The following is a 15,770-nucleotide window of genomic DNA, read 5'->3' as shown; positions in this document are numbered from 1 at the left end:
CCACACTTCGTATAAATTTAAGGCTAACCTGCAAGAAAGGGAGAATACATCATAGCTTCTAAGAGAGAAACTCTGTGGGTGGAGGACTTTCCTGCTAGACAGTCATTACAAAGATCACAACTTGGCACTGCTGTGCCTAAACACAGCCACCTGGGGGCTAGATATTCAGGCAAAGCAGATACAGCTCTATTACAGTGACATCCTGGTCCCTCTGAGGAAACTTTTCCTGACAGGCCTCAGTGCTGTACAGCAGTATTCAAGCTGATTTTTTCGAGAGGTGTTAATTATGTAAACCATAAGGATGGCCCATTTAGGCAGCAGTTATCAATCTTAATGTGGAAAAGGAGCTTCTTTTTAGAAATTTCATCTCCAGATACATGCTTGGGATGCAAATATATAAGCCAAAAGTATTTTATAACACTAGTCTTGAAACAATTTCTCAAAACACTGTATCTTTGCATACTCTTACATAAAAGTTATCAGTCTAATGGAACCTGATCACTGGGTTAAGCTCCAAATAGATCTTGACTTAATGACAATGTTATAAAAGCTTGGAGAAATTTCTTTTTATATCCACTAAATAAAATAATAAACTCTCCTTATAAATTTTGCTAGCAAGTCATATGAGATGAAGGTTTACATAAAACTGAACAGCTGCTTTCAATAAGATATTATTCTCATAAATCTCTGGCACATAAATACATCATAATAAATTATAAAAAATAGATTATTTTCTGTTTTGACAATTCTTAATCCTGGAAAAACAAATGGCTTCTTTATCCTTTAACACCACAGCTGAAAGATTGTGTGGGGAGGAAAAACTCAAGAACTCTAAGCAACGAAAAATTTATTCCAAAGAGACTTTTTACCACTATACCTCCTTTAATTTTTGACATTAAATTTCCAGCAGATATAGAACAGATATATTAAAATTTTATGATAAAATGCTATCTCCACATGTTACTGAAGAGTGAGAACTACTAAATCACTTATGAGTCAAAAAATTCAGTAGCAATGACAATGGTTAACCCTACAAGGAAATCTGATCTTCCTATATTCTAATAGAAAGCACCAAAAGTTGTCGTAACAATTATCATTTAAATTAAAAAAAAAAACAAACTACTTAGACACGGAAGCTCAAAACTGAAGAAGGTATAGTAAAGGTCAACAGTACGATGAATACTTTTTCTTACATACCTCAGGTGGCCCACTGCCCTGGTTCGGACTAGAGAAAGAAGAATATAATCATTCTGTTGACCTTGAAATCTGTCAACAGTTGTCACCTAGGAAGAAAAGAGAAATGTGGCTTATTTTCAAAAACACAATTAAAAAACTCCAGAGATCATTTAAATAATATGCTAACAAACATCCTGCCCTTAAGATAACCAAACCCAAAAGAAAACATCACCAAACACTTGGAACTGAGTGATCAAATAAATTAATACTATTGAAATAAAACACAGTAACCAGACTAGGCTATGTCCCAATGTTACTCACACTTATATCACTCTTTACATTTTGCTTATCATAATTCTGATTAAATAATTATTTATGGAATTAATTAATAATTTCCCCCCACTAGACTGCCACACTCATGAAAGCAGGGACATCTAGCTTGTTAACTGTCATCCCAGTTGGAGGCCCAGCAATATATTTCAGTATGCTCATTTATTAACATATCTCTAGGACTCACCTACAGCATTCTTCTGTCGAAAAAAAAAAAAGAAAAAATAATCTTCACAGTACTTTTTGCTGAGTTTGAAAATATATGTATAAATAGGAAAGTTCAGGAAGATTTCTGAATCTCTGATATGAGCACTCATGTATTTATCTCTTTTTTCATTAATTCAGTAAACCGTAAGTCATGGTCCCTACCTTTAGAAAGTTTACAAAACATTTCTTTTTAAATAAACTTTATTTAGGTAGAAGTTATACACAATAAAATGCACCCACTTTAACTGTTCCTGTAATTGGATGAATTTTGACAATACACACAACCATGTAACCACCAGCACAATCAAGATTTCCAATCATCTCAAAAGAATTTCCTTAATGCCCTTCTGTAGTCAAACCCTCAATCCCTCTTATCCCTAGTCCCAGGCAATCACTGACCTCCTTTCTGTCACTATAGGTTATTTTTTGCCAGTTCTAGAATTCCATAAAATGGAATCATGAAATATGAACTCTTTTGTGTCTGGCTTCTTTTACTCAGCATAACATTTCTGAGCTTCACCCATGTGTTCTGTGCATTACAAGCTTATGCCTTTTTATTGCTGAGTGGTATTTCTTTAATAAACATATCACGATTTGTTTATCCATTCACCTTTTCATGGATGTTTGGGTTGTTGCTAGTTTAGAACTATTTTTGAATAAAGCTGTAATGAATATTCATGTACAAATGTTTTTGTGAACACATGTTTTCATTGCTAGGAATGAAGTTATTATGTTAGATGGTTAAGTGTATGTCTAGCTTTATAAGAAACTGTCAAACCGTTCTCCAAAGTTCCGTACCACTTTATATATTCACCAGCAATGTTCCAGTGCCACAGCTCGTTGTTCCACACTCTTGCCAACATTTAGTATATTGTCAATTTTTTAATTTCAGCCATTCTACTGAGTCTATAGCTCCCTGGGTAGTATAAATGGTTGTACTTGACTACTAACAGAAAGGCTGATGGTTCGAACCCATCCAGCAGCACCATGGAAGAAAGGCCTGGCAGTTGCTTCTATAAAGATTACAGCCAAGAAAACCCTATTCAGCTTAGTTCTACTCTGTAACACACGGGGTACCCATGAGTCGGAACTGACTCGACGGCAACATTTTTTTTTTAATTGAGTGTGCAGAGGTATCTCATTGCAGTTTCAATTTGTATTTTCCTGACAACTAATGATGATAAGCATGTTTTCAGGTGCTTATTGGCCATTCACATGTCTTCCTGTGTGAAGTTTCTGTTCATATCATTCGCTAATTTTGTACTGGGTTTTCTTACTTAACAATGACTTTTACTGGAGTTCATACATTCTGGACGTAAGTCCTTTGTTGTTATGTGCAGATGTTATACTTGAAGATTCTCTTGCCATCCTGACCATGAAGAAAGCTTATCTGAGAAATGGGCTGGATGCTGAGAATGGCAGAGCAGAAGGACGAAATAAACCTGGGTTCCTGGTGACATCTGATAAAGAGTACTAAAATTTAAGGCATTTGACAGAATGAAGGGCTCTACCTAAACTGTGAAACAAATTCACTCCATTTTATCTTTCTAAATGAAACTTCTGTCATATAATGCAGCCTGTCACTTTGGTAAAATTTTCACTGTACCTCTGACCTAGAAACATGCAATTCTACCGGAAAACGTGGTTTTGTTCACCCTATTCTGCTTGTCCTAAAGTTCTAGGAAGATGAGCTTGTGGCTGGAAATGGCCGATGTAAAGAGATTACCCAACTAGTACAGGTGTTAAACACGTGACCTTCACTGCAATGCTGATTCTAAGAAGATACCTCCCTTAAGCCCCTTCAACTATACATGTAATTTTCCAAACTTTTGTTCTAACATAGCGTTTCTGCATCAAAACTTTTTTTTTTCCCCTTGAGCAAAAGAATACTTAGGATTTTCACTTGTGATCCTTTTCTTCTTTCAGCACTCTTTGCTTCCATATTTTAAGAGTCCACCAATAAAATGCAGATCTAACTCCATTATTGTTCCCATGACCACTTCTCAGAAACTGTTTTGGCTTTGCTGACCTCAGACACAGGTGTCTAGATACCAGAAAACATGTGACATCATTTGATGACATCATTTTGTGACATCATTGAGCCACACTGGGAGCCAACTCTGGAACCACCCTTTTTCTGCTTTCTTGTTATGAACGATAGTAACATGCCTTATTATTCAAGTGAGTTAAGGTTTTGTTACTTATAAAGGAGAGGATTCTGATACTGAAGTCCTTCTATTTCTAAACTCAATATTTCTAAGTTATTAGTTTCTCATTTTCATTCTCTATACACATTATGATGAGTTCTGCAGCGTCTATTCCTTCTTGTCTTCTTTCCAACTGTGTCTTTATTTCTATGATTTTGTTTCATTTTCTTCCAGCTTGTTTTATCTCTTCCTAAGTTCCTGCATTTCTGCTTTGTAGCTCTGCCTCTGAGCAATGGTTACTTCGTTACGTATTCAGAAATTCATAGCAAAATGTATATTCACAACTTTCATCTGTTCCTGGCCAACACGCACACTGTTTACTAGTACACTTTGATGCGCTTTCATTTTTTTCCTATATTAATAGTCCTGTGCTGGTTCTCTTTTATTATTCATTATTGAATAAATTAACTTCTAAAATCAGCTATTTGCAAGAAGTTAGGTTGGGGTGAGCAGGGCTATTTTCTAAAGACTGAATAGTTTTCACAACCAAAGGACCTCTTTTCCTCTGCTGGTACAGAGACAGTCTACTTTTGGCCAATATAGCTCATCTGTAGGCTTTTTTGAACCAACGTGGGACCAGGAGAGCTTCTGTTCGCTACGAATCCTACCACCGCTGCTGAATAACAAGGAGGTGGTGTTTCTATTTCAGCGTAGGCCTCTCACCTTCAGAAAGTGTATTTTTTGCCACACCTTCAAGACTGGTCCTCTCACTTCTCTTCCCCCTGTGTTTTCTGCCTGATCTTAGTCACCTGATCTGGGCATCTCACTAAAAATCAAGTTTATGCCCTTCTCCTCCCATTTTCCTTTGCTGCTTTTGGACAATTTCCAAGAAAAGGCGAAAGAGCTGACTTATACAGCCATGTACACAAGTCCTGATTTTATCATTAATAATAGTACATTTATGTTTTGTTATTTTATCTAATTTATTTAACCTTTTATTAATAAAATCAAGCACATTCTTTTTATTTGATATTACTCCATCATACTGTATAAAAATAAAAAATAGTCCTAAGGTTCGAATGCCCTTTACAACCTTCTGTTCACTCACGGCAAAACACATCTCCACATACAACAAAAACAATACAAATTACACCTTTACAAAACAAAACATGCTTCAGTTCATATTTCGGTAATGGTATATAAACTATAATGTGATTTCATTATCATTTTACTAACAAAAAAGCTTTAGAAACATTTATTTCTGATTACTATCAACAAAAACTACTCTTCAGTGTGTTAGCCAATATAGAAATTCACAGAAAATCAGTAAAACTAATCAGATAGGGTTGCCAGAAAATTATTTATAGTCCTTATTATTTCATGTCCACATGTATCTTAAAAGGGAGAGAGCAAAGACACAAAATGGAACAACATAAATCACTCATAACAACTATATGCCTTTCCATCTTACCAACATGACAACTAAGAGCAAATATTGTACGCATACCTTATTTGGTCTTCCAATCAGTGGATTGCTTCCACATCGTCTATTGATGATGTCACGAATGAGATGTTTTTGCCCATTATATGTTGTTAGAATACTGATCTTGTCAGCAGGGTAACCAAGTAGACACATGTACATAAAAAGTGCTACTACATATTCTGCCTCTCCAAGATTCTGCAAATGCAAACATAACCAGAATGTGCAAGTATTTCCTTTGGTTCTCAGTTTTACAGAGAAAATGGTTAATCAAGCAATTTGTTCACTTAGCATGCCACAGGAAGTGAAGAGTTAATAACCTGGGCAATAAGATAACCTTTCATAAAATTGAGAGAGGTCCTCATCTTAGTTTAAGAATAATAAATAAAATACAGTAGGTGGTAATTGTTTTCCTTTGACAAATACAATATATTTGCAATATATGGATCAATAGTGAAACAATACAGCAATTTAAAGGCCTAATATTCCTGGGACCACAGAAATCACAACAAAGATTAATAAAATTTTGCTACAGTACACAAAGCTCTTCCTCCTTCCTTAGGCTTCTCAGTGTTTTTTTGTTTTGTTTTGTTTTTTGTTTATGTTCTCGTACTGATGGTTGCTGTATCTACCAGACCACTTTAGTGAGAAGTGGATGTGGCCTCCAGCTGGCCAGTCTGGCTTGCTGTTACATTAGAGGTTCTGGTTAAAGGCTGGTGGGAAGGAGATTAAAACCAACAGCTTAACTGAACTCGAAAGAGAGGAATCATACATAAGGCTGCTCAGTTCAGTTTAGCAGAAAATACATTCAAAGTACTAGTTGAAGGAAGAAATTCAATGAGAACACGAACAGAACATGAAAATAAAAAACCAAAGCACAGGAAGATGAGTTTCATGTAAAGGCAATAAGAAAATTACAGGAAGATCTTCAAAAAATCATTTATATCCTGGTTCTTGACTACAGGCTCACACAGCCTCAGTTACCTCTGTCACCTAAATTTGCTAGTTCTTTGGCGCTCTGGTAGCACAAACGGTAAAGCGTTCAGCTGCTAACCAAAAGGTTGGTAGCTCAAACCCACCCAGAAGGAGAAAGACGTAGCTATCTGCTTCCATAAAGATTACGGCCGAGAAAACCCTATACAGCAGTTCTACTCTGTCACATGGGGTCGCTATGACTTGAAAACGACTCAGTAGTACCAAACAACAACAGAGGTCTTTGAAAGACAGGAAGGAAAAGGACCCACCTGACTATATGAATCTTTCCCATTTTGTTTATCAGTGGTAAACTACATTTACCTATACAATAGCTCTAATACAGATAAATGAACAAATTGGGAAATGTGAAAACGGCCATAACAAAAGCTAGGGTTGAAATTTACTTTCAAGGTGTATTTTTGGGAAGACTGACGCAATGAGTCCTCCAACAAATAGGACCCATTTCTTTGTTCACATGAAAGCTGAACACTGGCCAATCTGGGACTTTGCTCAAAAGTCAGACACAAGGTATTAACAAAAAGCAACATGAAATATATTTTAACAAACATTTCAGAACTCTCCAAAAATTCAAGTCCCTTGCAAATTTGTCACTTTTATTCATTTATCCACCCATTCATCCTCTTCCCTTCAGACACTAACTCCTCCAATTTTATCCCTTAAAAGTGGAGTGCTCTTATTTGGGTAGAAAATGTCCTCTTCAGAAATTTCTTTAATAGCAACAAATCATTTTAAAGTGTATTTATTTTTCAAGAGCCGGGTTTAATGAGTAAGAAAACATAATCTACATAATAATGTTTCAGATCAATACTATGGTATGGCACAGGTAACACAATTAACTGAAAAAGAAATTCCAAAAACAGTGTGTAACGAAAACATAAGAGAAATTCCAATAGAACACTTAGCAGCCTTCCAAGGCGGCTATAAACAAATATCACTAAGTTGAGTCACGCTTTAGTATTTTCAAAGTTGCCATTTAAAGGTCACATCTTTTCTCAGGCTTTAAGATACAAATGAAGAGTAACTTGATTTTAAAAAACAAAATATTTGGAGGAAAAGTAAGATCTTCGCGAGCTATGCTCTGTTGTTGTTATGTGCCGCCAAGTTGGTTCCGACTCACAGGGACTTGTGTGTACAACAGAACAAAACACTGCCTGGCCTGTGCCGTCCTTACAACCATTGCTATGTTCAAGTCCATTGTTGCAGCCACTGTATGAATCCATCTCGTTGAGGGTCTTCCTCTTTTTTGCTGACCCTCTGCCTTACCAAGCATGATGTCCTTCTCCAGGGACTGGTCCCTCCTAATAACATGCCCAAAGTACGTGAGACAAAGTGTCACCATCCTCGTTTCCAAGAAGCATTCTGGCTGTACTTCTCCCAAGACAGATTTGTTCCTCCTTGTGGCAGCCTACTCAATATTCTTCACCACCACCAAATTCAAAGGCATCAATTCTTCTTCATTCTTCCTTACTCATTGTCCAGCTTTTGCATGCATATGAGGCGGTTCAAAATACCTCAGGTTGGGTCAAGAGCACTTTTGTCCCCAGAGTGAGGTCTTTGCTTTTTAACACTTCAAAGAGGTCTTCTGCAGCAGATTTGCCCAATGCAATATATCGTTTGATTTCTTGACTGTTGCTCCCATGGGTGTGGATTATGGATCCAAGTAAAATGAAATCCTTGACAACTTCAGTCTTCTCTCCATTTATCATCATATTGCTTATTGGTCCAGTTACGAGGATTTGTGCTTCTTTTATTTTGAGGTGTACTCCATACTGCAGGCTGTAGTCCTTGATCTTCATCACTAAGTGCTTTGAGTCCTCTTGGCTTTCTACAAGCATGGTTGTGTCATCTGCATATTGCAGGTTGTTAATGAGTCTTCTCTAATCCTGATGCTGTGTTCACACAGTACAGCTTCTGGGATTATTTGCTCAGAATAACTGCACTGAGAGGATACAACTCTGACTCATACCTTTCCTGATTTTAAAACATGCAGTATTTCCTTGTTCTGTTTGAACAACGGCCTTTTGGTCTACATACAGGTTCCTCATGAACACAATTAAGTGTTCTGGAATTCCCATTCTTTGCAATGTTCTCCACAATTTGTTATGATCCACACAGTCAAATGCCTTTGCATAGTCAATAAAACACAGGTAAACGTCCTTCTCGTATTCTCTGCTTTCAGCCAAGATCCATCTGACATCAGCGATAATGCCCCTCGTTTCACATCCTCTTCTGAATCCGGCTTGAATTTCTATAAGTTCCCTGTCAATGTCAAGCATTTTTGAATTATCTTCAGCATAATTTTACCTGCTTGTGACAATGGTGATACGGTTCAATAATTTCCACTGGCTCCACATTCCATCGGACCACTTTTCTTTGGATTGCTTATAGTCAGTTGGCCAGGTTAGCTGTCTTCTAAATTCCTTGGCATAGACAAGTGAATGCTTTCAGCATTGCAACTGTTTGTTGAAACATCTCAACTCATATTTCGTCAATTTCTTTAGCCTTGTTTTTCACCAATGCCTTCAGCGCAGCTTGGACTTTCAGCATCATCAGTTCTTGATCATGTGCTACCTTCTAAAATGGCTGAACGCTGATCAATTCTTTTCAGTACAGTGACTGTGTATTCCTTCCATCTTCTTTTGATGCTTCCTTTGTCGTTCAATTTTTTGCCTATAGAATCCTTCAATATTGCAGCTTGAGGCTTTAATTTTTTCTTTAGTTTCTTCAGCTTGAGAAATGCCAAGCATATTCTTCCCTTTTGGTTTTCTAACTCCAGATTTTTGTGCATTTCATTGTAATACTTTATCTTCTCGAACTGTTCTTTGAAATCTGTTCAGCTCTTTTACTTCACCGCATCTTCCTTTCATTTTAGCTGCTCTGTGTTCAAGAGCAAGTTTCACAGTCTCTTCTGACATCCACTTTGGCCTTTCTTTTCTATCTTTTTAATGACCTTTTGCTGTCTTCATGTATGTCATCCTTGATGTCACCCCACAACTCATCAGGCCTTTGGTTATTAGTATTCAATGTCTCAAATTTTTTCTTGAGATGGTCTCTAAATTAAGGTGGGTTATACTCAAGGTTGCAGTTTAGCACTCATGGACTTTCTTTAATTTTCTTCAGTTTCAACTTGCACTTGCATATGAGTAACTGATGGTCTGTTCTGCAGTTGGCCCCTGGCCTTGTTTTGACTGATGGTATGGAGCTTCTCCATCACCTCTTTCCACAGATGTAGTCGATTTGATTCCTGTGTATTCCATCCAGTGAGGTCCAGGTGTGTAACAAACTCATTGCCACTGAGTTGATTTCAATTCATAGCAGCCCTACAGTACAGAGTAGAACTGCCCCATAGGGTTTCCAAGGCTACAAATCTTTAAGGAAGCAGACTGCTACATCTTTTTCCCACAGAGCAGCTGGAAGGTTAGAACTGCTGACCTTTTTGCTAGCAGCTGAGTGCTTTAACCACTATGCCACCAGGGCTCCTTCTCCATGTGTATAGTTGCTGTTTACATTGTTGAAAAAAGGTATCTTCAATGACTAAGTCATTGGTCTTGCAAAATTTTATCATGCGATCTCCTGCATCCTTTCTACCACCAAGGTTGTATTCTCAACTACTGATCCTTCTTTGTTTCCAACTTTCACATTCCAATTACCGGTAGTTACCAATGCATCTCAACTGCATGTTAGAACAAGTTCAGAGTGTAGAAGTTGGTAAAAATCTTCATCTTTGGCATTAGGGGTTAGTATGTAAATTTGAATAGTCTGTCTTCCTTGTAGGCGTATGGATATTATCCTATCACTGACAGCGTTGTACTTCAGGACAGATCTTGAAATGTTCTTTTTGATGAAGAACGTGATGTCATTCCTCTTCAATTTGTCATTCCCGGCATAATCAACCATATGATTATCCAACTCAAAATGGCCAATACCAGTCCATTTCTGCTCACTAGTGCCTAGAATATCGATCTTCAAGTGTTCTGTTTCATTTTTGTCAACTTCCAATTTTCCTTGATTCATACTTTGGATATTCCATGTTCCAATTATTAATTGACGTTTGCAGCTGTTTCTTCTCATTTTGAGTCATGCCACATCAGCAAATGAAGGCCCCGAAAGCTTTACTCCTTCCACATCATTAACTGCACTTTGGGAAGCAGCTCTTCCCCGGTCGTATTCTGAGTGCCTTCCAACCTGAGGGGCTCATCCTCCGGCACTACATCTGACAATGTTCCGCTGTTATTCATAAGGTTTTCACTGGCCAATTTTTTCAGCAGACCGCCAGGTCCTTCTTCCCAGTCTGACAGTCTGGAAGCTCTGCTGAAACCTGTCCACTATGGGTAACTCTGCTGGCATCTGAAACACCAGTGGCTTAGCTTCCAGTATCACAGGAACACATAAGCCATCACAGTAGACAAACTGACAGACAAGAGGTGGGAGCTATATCTGTATGTACACATTTTAGCCAGTGATGTACGATGTTTTCTCATATGTAACTCAAGATTTTTGATTTACTTAACAACATAATTATTGAGTATTTTGCTATAAAGACAAAAAAAAGAAAACTGAGAATCACCCTAAATGCTATTACCTAAAGACTACCATCTTTTCTTGTATATCCTGGTGGATTATTTTTATATAGATTTGTATATATTTTATATAGATTATTTGTATATATTTTCATATGCCTGTTTTCATGGTTCTTTTTAAAAATAAAATATAGAACACTATAGATACTGCTTTGCAACCTGATTTTTTTCATTTAATGTTAACAAACAATTTTCTTATCAGTAAACAAAATTATATTATTATCATTCTTAGTGATTATTCAGCATTTCAGTATATGGAAGAAGTAATAATGTAATCAATCCCTACTGATAGTCATTTAGGTTGTTTCTCATTTCCAAAATAATTTGCAGTAAAGAAAATGATGTGCCGAATATTTTTACATATAAATCTTGGTAACAATTGTCCGGTTATTTCTTTAGGAAAAATTCCTAGAAGTGGGAACATTAATTTTAACATATACTGACAAATTTGTCTACCAAATTACTTCCCCACTAACACTGTGTAAGTATAAAATTTCCCCCAAATATACTCCAACACTAAGTACTGTCAAACAGGTGAAAAACAGTCCACTGAGTGATACTTGCTATAAATCTGTATCTTTGTTTGTGAATTGTGTATTCTTGCCCTTACCACATTTTTCTGTTGGGGTGTTGATTTTTTTTTTAAACTGATTTATAAGGTATATATATTAAATTTAAATGTTGACAATAAATTTTGCTGTCAAATCAATCAGTATCTTTACGATTTCTGCTTTTGGTAACATGCTTAGGAAGTCCTTTTCGCCCCAACATTATACATCCATCATTATTCTAGTACTTCCTAGTATGTTTATAGTTTTTCTTTAATGTATATACCTTTAATCCACCTGAAATTTAATTTTTTGTGTTGTGTTTGAGGTGGGGACCTAATCTTCCTTATTTTCAGTGGCTAGCCAAATGGTTATCACTGATTTAGGTAGTACTTCAGCCAAGCAAGCAAACGCAAAATAAACTTAAACACTTCACATTTTTTGTTACCTGATAGAAGTAAGGATTGGGCTCAGATTCTCCAACTCCCTGAAAGTCTTCAACGTTGATGAGCTGGAAGTCATACAGCAATCCGGCATTTGCTGTACTGAACTCCGGCAAGAGCTGCACATGGGGCAAGTTTCCCAGATTCTTGTATCGCCAGTTGTAGAGGTTGCATAAGCTTTCCCAAAACAAACCCCCCCGCAAAGGAGATTAGCAACGTAAAATTCCTTTTACTACACATAAGGAGGTTTCAAAGAAACTGTGTTTCCTTTGCAATGTTCGTATCACTCATTTTTCTGGTCACCGTTTTAGCAACAATGTCTTTCCAACCTTAGCCACCCTATTTCAAGTAACCAAGTGTCAGAAGAGTGATGATATTACAAAAACGACAGCTCCATTGTTCTCTGCTATCTTTACTCCTGAAGTAAAAAAATCAGGAAAGATTGTAAATTGAGGAAAACACTGAGGTAATTACAAGACAGGGCCTGTGCACCTTATATAAAGTAAGAGTCACATGTTTTCCTCTTGTTTAACTTTGCTTCGAGTTCAAAATTATAACATCTGTTTATCTTTTGGGGACGTTAAGAAACGGGAACAGGCAGTGAAAAGAAGCCCTCAGATTATTATTCACTTAAAAAAAATCTCAATGAATACAAGAAAGGAAATAATTTACTTCGGTCAATGTACACCTCATTTGTAAATTAAGCTCCTGGATAGTAGGAAATGCTAGGAGCCTATACAAAAGATGTTTACAAATAGTAGGGTCACTGAACTGATGTCCTTCAGTAGGAGTGATTTACTTTCCCTTTGTCTCCCTTACCTTGCTCTGGCTCTCCCTTGGGCATCTAGATCCACAGTAGGAACCCCCACACGAACAAAGCGAGTGAACAGAGACTGCTCCATGTTGGAATACTTCTGAAAGGCCATGTTCTTAATGACTGGAGGTAACTGGTGATGATCACCAATCATAATCCATCGTTTCAGCCGGCTAAACCCATCCTGAGGATTCTAGAAATGTGAGGAAATGGCAAAAGAGTCTAATTTAAAGTTTCCAACTTATCATATAAGAGTCTCATTCTATATAAACTGTATGATTAGCTTACAAATTCTCCATATTCACCAGCTCCACACAGAGGAATCTGGTAAATCTACGGAATGCCTTGTGAATCAAGTTTGGGCACCACTGCTCTTGGCTGACGGTGGGCAAGGGGTGGTAGAGGGATTAAGCAAGCACAGAACTACCCTACTTTAACAGGTAGGGTAATCCAAAGACACCTGGGAGGCTCAGGTTCAGCACTAGCAAAAGGGTGCAAAGGGAGAGACAGATACCCAAGAAGGGAACTGGAGAGATGTCAAAGCAAATACCTTGTATCAAAATTACGCTCAGGCCAGTTCTGGATTCCCCTAAGTAGCAAAAACTATCTTCTTTCATCTCCTACACAACTACTTCATTTTCCTACTCTACATATCTCCTTGTTCCTCAAGACATATCATGATAAAATGCACTGCAAGTTCCAAATAATCTGGCTTATAAGACAACTTTTAGAACCTAATCTATTTGTAAATTAGAGCAGTCTCTATCTTTAAATTTGGAATTCCACATTTTGTTGTTAATGCTTCAATCATAAAGACTATTGTACAGAAGTATTCTTAAACATTATCATTTAGGTAAAAATTCAGGCCTCAAGAAAGGCAGTGTCCTCAGGGCACATCAAAAACAATTCTAGAAACAACTTTAACAAAGTAAGCAAAAAAAAAAGGTACCCTCCAAACTGTTTAACAATGTAATTTTCTTGATTACAATTACCAAGTCTTTTCAAAACCACTCTATAAACGATAAATTTTTAAATAGTACTCCCTGAGACAATACAAACTACTAACAACCAGTGAATAGATTCAAGGAAGTTTACAGGCTTAAAATAGAATACCAAATATAATGACACTAAGGGTAATGCATAATTGCGGCAATTAGCACCCCGGAACTCTGTCATTTTCTGATGCTGCCCCCAAAATTCTTAAAAGCGTACTTTCTGTTTGACTTAAACCTTAATTTCTTACCTGTAAAAGAAGAGGTATAAAAGTTTCTATCTCCAGAATCTGAGCAGCCTCTTCCATTAAAATGTTGTCATACTAAGAATGGGAGAAAGGGGAAAACTTGTCAAAAAGACAGCTAAAAAGCCAAACAACTACTACCAAAATGACCGTTCAAAAAGACCCAAATAATTTCAGATAAGAAACAACATACAAAGTACTCAAATAGAAAACTTCATGGTCTTATTGATCATTATGCCCCTGCTTCACCAATTCAAGTCTTTAACCTCAGGGAAGTACCCTAAATGTACAACTCTACATTGAGATCTCATGTATCATTTCTTGGAACACAATATCAACACTTTTTAATGCAGCTCTTTAAGTTCTACATAAGCAAGAGTCAATTTATAACCGTATATGAGGCCACTGCCATTGGTACTCTTATGCTGGGTGATATTTTGAGGTTAAATTTTTTCCCCTCATGGGTTCTATTTGCACTCCACAATCTACTTCTCTGTCACCCCTGGACATTCAATTCATCACCCAAGCACGTCAATTCTACCTTCAAAACTATCTTTTGAGCCCATTCATGCTCATTTCTACCCCCACTCCACTCTAGTCCCAGCCCCCACTCTGACTACTGCCAATAAACTACCTACTAGTCCCTCCTCTTCCTGTCTTGCCTCCTCTAAACCACCAAAACAGTCACAGGATTATATCACCTCCAGGTTTCAAGCTTCCTACTGTCTCAGGAAAAAAAACACTTAACGAGACCTGCATGGCTCTGAAGACAACTGGCCCCTGCATTCCTCTCCCACCTCATCTGTCATCTTTCTCTCACTCACAAAGCTTCAGCCACATCGACCTATTCCAGTTTCCCAGAAATGGCAAAAGCTTTCCTGCCTCAGGTCCTTTGCACACACTATTCTCTCTTATTTTCTGTCTGTTTAGTCCTTTCATAGCCTTAAAGTACCAGCTTAAAGCCTACTTTATGAAGCATTCTCTCAACCTCCCAATCTAAAGCTGGTCTCAAACAGTATTCTGTTTCTTTGTCTCACAGCACAACACAATCTGTGTATTTAACTTGTTTAATGTCTGTATCCTCCCACTAATCTATAGTCTAGCCCAGTTCCCAGTAAGGCTAGGCACTGCACATTTCTGTTCTGGGGAGGTGGAATGTAGAGGGAGAATATTTACCCTTAATGCTTGACCGCACTTCTCCTTTGAACTAATTTTTATATGTCCTATAATTCCTGTTTTGCTCATTTTTCCCAAAAGGTATCTATATTTGTCTAGGATTGGTGGCCTAGCTAGATTCCATAGTTCCGGAAAATTTTTAAACTCTTAAACTAGATTCATATATAAGTTTGATAAAAGTAATGTTTAAAAATTAAAAATAGAAAAACCCTAAGGACACGCTCAGCACTCATGCTGACTACCTTTAGGTGTACTGCACGATTTAAGCACAGAGAATGCTCAATGCAAATCTGGTAAGTTATGACTAACGTCTGCAGAATGCATTTGAAAGGCTGCAGTGAAGGCATAAAATGCTAATTATGATCGTGTCATTTCCCTTTGTTATTAAATATCAAATTGAATGTATACTGTAGAAGAACAAAATATTTAGGTCAAAAATTCTCACTAATAAACTGCAACAGGGTACATTCACACCGCTAGGGTAAGTTCACACAACCTCTTAGTAAATGATCACAGTTGTCCTACCTTGTAGCTGAGGAACCTTTCATCCAAGGTAACAACAGTTCTAGCTCCTTGAATTTATTTAGCACCTATCTTGCAATGAGTTTTTAACATTTTAAAACTGTCAGTTACTCT

General features: G+C 37.2%; 1 protein-coding gene across 1 annotated transcript in view; it reads right to left on the bottom strand.

Annotated features, from left to right (window-relative positions):
• AQR (aquarius intron-binding spliceosomal factor) overlaps positions 1 to 15,770 on the bottom strand; it is a 120,996-nt gene that overhangs the window by 16,122 nt on the left and 89,104 nt on the right. Inside the window, exons 28-32 of the mRNA XM_049898977.1 lie at positions 13,965 to 14,036; positions 12,727 to 12,914; positions 11,913 to 12,084; positions 5,368 to 5,538; positions 1,198 to 1,283 (exon numbers count right to left, since the gene is read on the bottom strand). Coding sequence (XP_049754934.1) covers positions 1,198 to 1,283; positions 5,368 to 5,538; positions 11,913 to 12,084; positions 12,727 to 12,914; positions 13,965 to 14,036 — 689 coding nt within the window. The remainder of the gene's footprint in view (positions 1 to 1,197; positions 1,284 to 5,367; positions 5,539 to 11,912; positions 12,085 to 12,726; positions 12,915 to 13,964; positions 14,037 to 15,770) is intronic.

The sequence above is a fragment of the Elephas maximus genome, chromosome 10 (assembly GCF_024166365.1).
Source record: "Elephas maximus indicus isolate mEleMax1 chromosome 10, mEleMax1 primary haplotype, whole genome shotgun sequence".
Lineage (NCBI taxonomy): Eukaryota > Metazoa > Chordata > Mammalia > Proboscidea > Elephantidae > Elephas > Elephas maximus.
Note: the sequence above shows the minus strand (reverse complement) of the source record. Positions and strands in the feature narration are given on the sequence as shown.